This window comes from Sardina pilchardus, chromosome 7 (genome assembly GCF_963854185.1).
Source record: "Sardina pilchardus chromosome 7, fSarPil1.1, whole genome shotgun sequence".
NCBI lineage: Eukaryota > Metazoa > Chordata > Actinopteri > Clupeiformes > Clupeidae > Sardina > Sardina pilchardus.
The window spans coordinates 22249350-22254349 of NC_085000.1; the positions used below are offsets into that span (position 1 = coordinate 22249350).

At 53.6% G+C, this 5000-nt stretch overlaps 1 protein-coding gene across 4 annotated transcripts in view; it reads left to right on the forward strand.

Moving 5' to 3' along the window:
- znf385a (zinc finger protein 385A) overlaps window positions 1–5000 on the forward strand; it is an 80499-nt gene that overhangs the window by 45389 nt on the left and 30110 nt on the right. For all 4 annotated transcript variants that reach the window (XM_062541305.1, XM_062541306.1, XM_062541304.1 and 1 more), the window contains exon 2: window positions 2596–2741. In XM_062541305.1, the coding sequence (XP_062397289.1) occupies window positions 2596–2741 (146 nt within the window). The remainder of the gene's footprint in view (window positions 1–2595; window positions 2742–5000) is intronic.

Below are 5000 nucleotides of genomic sequence, written 5' to 3' on the forward strand. Positions count from 1 at the left end.
CTCTCTCTCCTATCCTACCTTCCCTTGTGCAGGGCACCCTGCATCTCGCATAACCCCCAGCCGCAAAAACGCACCACCCACAGACTCTGTTTCCAGTGGACCATGTTGTCACTATTCCCCAGTTATTTCACAGTCCACATGTGAACAGGCTAAATGGTCTGTGCCCCCTCTCTCTCTGCCTCGCCTCTCCCCTCCCCTCTCACTCTCTCCCCTTCTCTCCCTCTCTCTCACTTTCTATCTATCGCTCTGGCTCCAGATATCATGCCTGAGTGTAACATAGTCTGCATATATCCACCCAACTACACACACCATACACACACACACACACACACACACACACAGACACGCACACGTACACACACACACTGCGGCGACAAATGAAGCCAGCGTGCAGTATTAGTAATGTGAGCCGCGCGGCGAGTCTGGAGGTGCTGAGAGAGGGGCTCCTGGAGTCCTGGCAGGGTTCAGAGGTCAAATGACTCGCGACAGATGACTCCACTTCATCAGGGCTTTGGCCCGGAGGACTAATCTAAAAGCAGCAGGACACGGCACTTGACACATAACAACACGGGTGCAGCAGCGCCGCTCGCGACCCCTCCGTTTCCACCACCAGCACAACAACAGCAGCAGCAGAAGCAGCGGTGGTGGTAGAGGTGGTGGTGGCGGCGGCGGCAGCATTGATGGCAGTTCATTACTCTTCTTAGGAGAGAGGTACAATTAGGACGGGGTCATGTGGCCTCACATCAGCCAACGTACTGTAGTGAGTCAACGATGACGCCCTCCGCGACCCCCCCTCTGTCCCCACGGAAACCAGCTCAGGCCACCAGCCATGAATGTCTCAGTGGCTCCCTCTGTTTCTTGAGAGAAGTCACACACGGTCTCTTACATCTCTGTCATGATCTTCCTCTCTCTCTCTCTCTCTCTCTCTCTCTCTCTCTCTCTCCCTCTCTCCTTGACTGAACACATATTGTAGCTCCCCCTCTCTCTCCGTCTCTCTCTCTCTCTCTCTCTCTCCGTCTCTCTGCCACTCCTGTTCTCAGTGCCACGGCGGAGGCTTGCATGCCTAATGTGAGTTAATGGCACAGGGCTCCTGCACAGCCTGGAGCTCACAGATGCAGCATGGCAGCTGGGCTCTGGCTGAGGCAGCACATTCACGCACCAAAGTCTCACAAAGTCCCCCTTTTTCAAAATCCTCTCTCTCCCTCTCTCTCTCTCTCTCTCTCTCTCTCTGTATGTCTCCGTCTCTATCACTCTCTCTCTCTTTCGCTCCTTCTCTCTATCCCTCTCTCTCTGTCTGTATCCCTCTCTATCACTCTCTCTCTATCCCTCTCTCTCTGTCTGTATCCCTCTCTATCACTCTCTCTCTCTTTCGCTCCCTCTCTCTATCCCTCTCTCTCTCTCTCTGTCTGTATCCCTCTCTCTCTATTCCCCCTTGAACACAACATGCGGCGGCAGCTGCTGTGGGGTGTTCTCACAGAGTGCTGCACAGCTAGCCGCCCCAGCGAAAGCTCCACCCAGACCGGGGAGCCTATCTGCAGATAGGGGGGAGAGAGAGAGAGAGAGATGGGAAACAAATAGGACAACTTGACAAGCCACTGTGTGAGGAGCGGAACAGAAAAGGGCCCCCCGAAAAAGAAATGTGCAGATTTAGGAGCAGAGAGGTTTTGAAGGCGGGGAGGATTTTTGAAAGTACTTTGTGTGTGTGTGTGTGTGTGTGTGTGTGGTGTGTGCATGTGTGTGATGTGTGCGTGCGCGTGTGTGTGTGTGTGTGTGTGTGTGTGTGTGTGTGTGTGTGTGTGTGTGTGTGTGAATGTGTGTGTGGGATCCAGCTGTGAAAATTAAGCGGCTTAAAGTAACTGCTCACTAAAGCTGAATTCTGAAGGGCCCGGGCCCTCAGAGTCTCATTTGCAAGGTTGTGCTGGAGGCAGGGGATAAGGAGCAAAGGAGGAGAGAAAGAGAGAGGGAGCGAGTGAGAGGGAAGGACTGTGAGCGAGGGAGAGGGAGAGGATGACAGAGGCTTGTGACGTGTTTTGGGGTGTTTCATAACAGGGGGCCTGATGGCTCTGTGTGGAGGAATTAATGCTGACAAAAGGTGTTCTCGTCAGAGGGAGACTATTTTGGTCTCTTGACTTCCTCAGTCTAACAATGCTATCAGACCGCCTGCCCGTAATAATGCAGCATTACGGGGGACTTGGACATTAAACAGATGTACTGTATTTCTCCACTGTCACTGACAGACTGCTTGGCCCAAAGAACCACATGCTTCCAAAGAACCACTTCTTCAGGGCCACGTCTGTGCCACTAAGCCTGGGTTGCTGCGCAACTTATTTTCAATATGCATTTCTATCTACATGGTTTTACAATTTCAATCATTGAAATACAGTAAAGGCTTTTTAAATATTTTTGAAAAAGAAGATTTGGATTTCCTCTTTCTACTGAATTCCTGACCCCAATGAGCACTCTCAGGAATCTATCTACAGTATCTTGAAACACCAGCAACTTCCTGAGCTAAATGCCAACTGTCGATATGTGTTCTTTTCCCCCTGTTGTTGCCACTGTCTCTTTCTAAGCCCTTCTCTCTCTTTGTGTCCACAGGAAGCATCAACCGGACGGGGGCAGTCCCCACGTTTCTGAGGACCCCCACGGTGCTCCAACCCCACTTGGACATGAAACCCTTCCTGCAGTTTCCCATGGAGACGGCCCCGCCCCACAGCGTGGGGCTCTTCCCCAACTTCAGTGCGGTAAGTCCCAGCTCCGCTGCTACCGTGCAGGGTGTGTGTGTGTGTGTGTGTGTGTGTGTGTGTGTGCGTGTCTCATGCAGGGGGAAACCACCGGACTGGCCCCCGCGCCCGTACGGACATTAATCATCCCTCACTAATCATAAACCAGGATGATATACGACACGGATTAATGTCAGCCGGTCGTGCGTTTCCTCCTTCTCGCGCCCCGCGCCTCCGCTCGGCTCCCTGCATCCTCTCAGCGCTCGGCTATAGGGGGACCCGGGAAAAGAGAGAAATGTTTGGTTGTTTTAGTCCGTCAGCCGTGAGTTATTGCTAATCATTTTGATTAGGAGGGGGGCAACGACGGCCATTTTCCGTGCTCAGCACTTTTTTTTCCCTCCGGAGCGCACTTCCGAGATTGCTTTTCTTTTCACGAGGACGCAGATGGCCGTGACGCTCGACGCATGGGGAGAGAAAGAGAGAGAGAGAGAGAGAGAGAGAAGAGAGAGAGAGAGAGAGAGAGAGAGAGAGAGAGAGAAGGGCAGAGCGTAAGCTGCACGTGGTCGTGTGCGGACCTGTCGCCAGGCGTGGCCAACTGTTCCCCTCATCAGGCGAGAGAGAGTGTGAGCCCACACGCGGCTATATTTGCCCTGCTCCAGTTGGCTTGGGTCTCTGCCGCTACTTGTTGCCACGTTTAAAATATGGCATGGCCTCTGGCAGTGTGTTCTAAAACAGAAAAAAAAGAAGAAAGCTCAGCCCGCCCCCCCGCCAGAACCCGTGCCAAATTGATGAATGTGTTCTAACCTCTGGCGCTCCCTTTCCAATTCTCTTTTAATCGTCCTCTTAAAACAAAGATTTTCACGGGAAAGTGTGTAAAAAAAAGATTTATATCTGAAAAGCGCGGGTCGGTCAGGACACACACACACACACACACACACACACAGACCCAGTAATTAGCCATGTCTGCCCATCCACGCCTGTCATGGTCGGAATTAATCCCATTTAAGATGAAGCCGAGCGCTGCCGCGGAGGCTCTGGAGGTGATGTCCAGCGGACCTCTCCTGTGTTAATAAATCTGCAGGGCCGCGCCTCGGGGGAGTCCAGTCCGCACTCCTGGTGCCAGACACGGACACGGGGGATGCCTCTCATTTGGTCTTTTATACACCCTCCCTTCCTTCCTCGATCCTCGTCCTCACTGATCTAGATAGAGAATGGTGGGGCGGCAACAATGGGATAGTCCTATCCAGTGTTAGTTATAGATCAGTGGGACCGAGCGTCGAGGATCGAAGAGAGAGTTTGAGAGCCACCCTGGGAGGTGTCCGTGCAGGAGAGACAGACGGGGGCAGTTTCCGTCTTGCCCAGTAGATGGGGATGTTGCTCAGAGGCTCAGAGGACGCAGTGACCTCGTGCTCCGGGACAGAGCTGACAGCAGCACAACTGCAGCGCCAGCGCCGCTGCCCCGGGGGCGAGCGAGGGGATGTGACATTTACGAGGGGCCGCCCGGCGTCACAGGTACTGGCAAACGCACTCTCGCGGGAGGGAGCGGACATCGAGTGGACACGGAGCGAGGTTGTCGGAAAACAGTAAGAGCCGAGCGCACGGCCGGTGTGGTTCTCGCCGTGGCAGGCCGGTGTCTTTAAACAGCGGAGGGAGGGAGAGCCCCGACATAAAGACGTCAGCCCCCACCAGACAGTCGCAGCTGAAAAAGGACCTGGCCGCCTAGTTAGTGTGCTTCACAGAACCCTCCCAAATGCCACGCAGCTGTGCTCTTAAGTGAGCGCCGGGGCTGCAGAGCATTCAATTAGTTTATGGCTCGTAAACAATTTTGTGGTTTCTTAGGGGGGTCTGCCTTGGCTGGGCCCCTTGCCTTGTGGCGTGCAGGAGTGCAGAAGTCACAGGCGGTCCTGTTTGGATCACGTCAGAGCCCCACGCTGTTAAAGTCACTGCACCTTGTGATGGCCTCTCATGGGACCTTGCGGCAGCGGAATTTTGGTAAACAGCTCAAGGGCTTATTTCCTCTGTTCCCAGCACTCTTGAGACTGGGGACGCCATCTCATGGGGAAGCATAGACTATAGGGGACCCATCCGAAGAAGTCGCCTCAAGTCAGGAAAGAGAGATATAGAGGGAAAGAGAGAGAGAGAGAGAGAGAGAGAGAGAGAGAGAGAGAGAGAGAGAGAGAGAGAGAGAGAGAGAGAGAGAGAGAGAGAGAGAGAGAGAGAGAGAGAGAGAGAGAGAGAGAGAGAGAGAGTGAGTGAACTCGGTGCTCGTGATTTATCAAA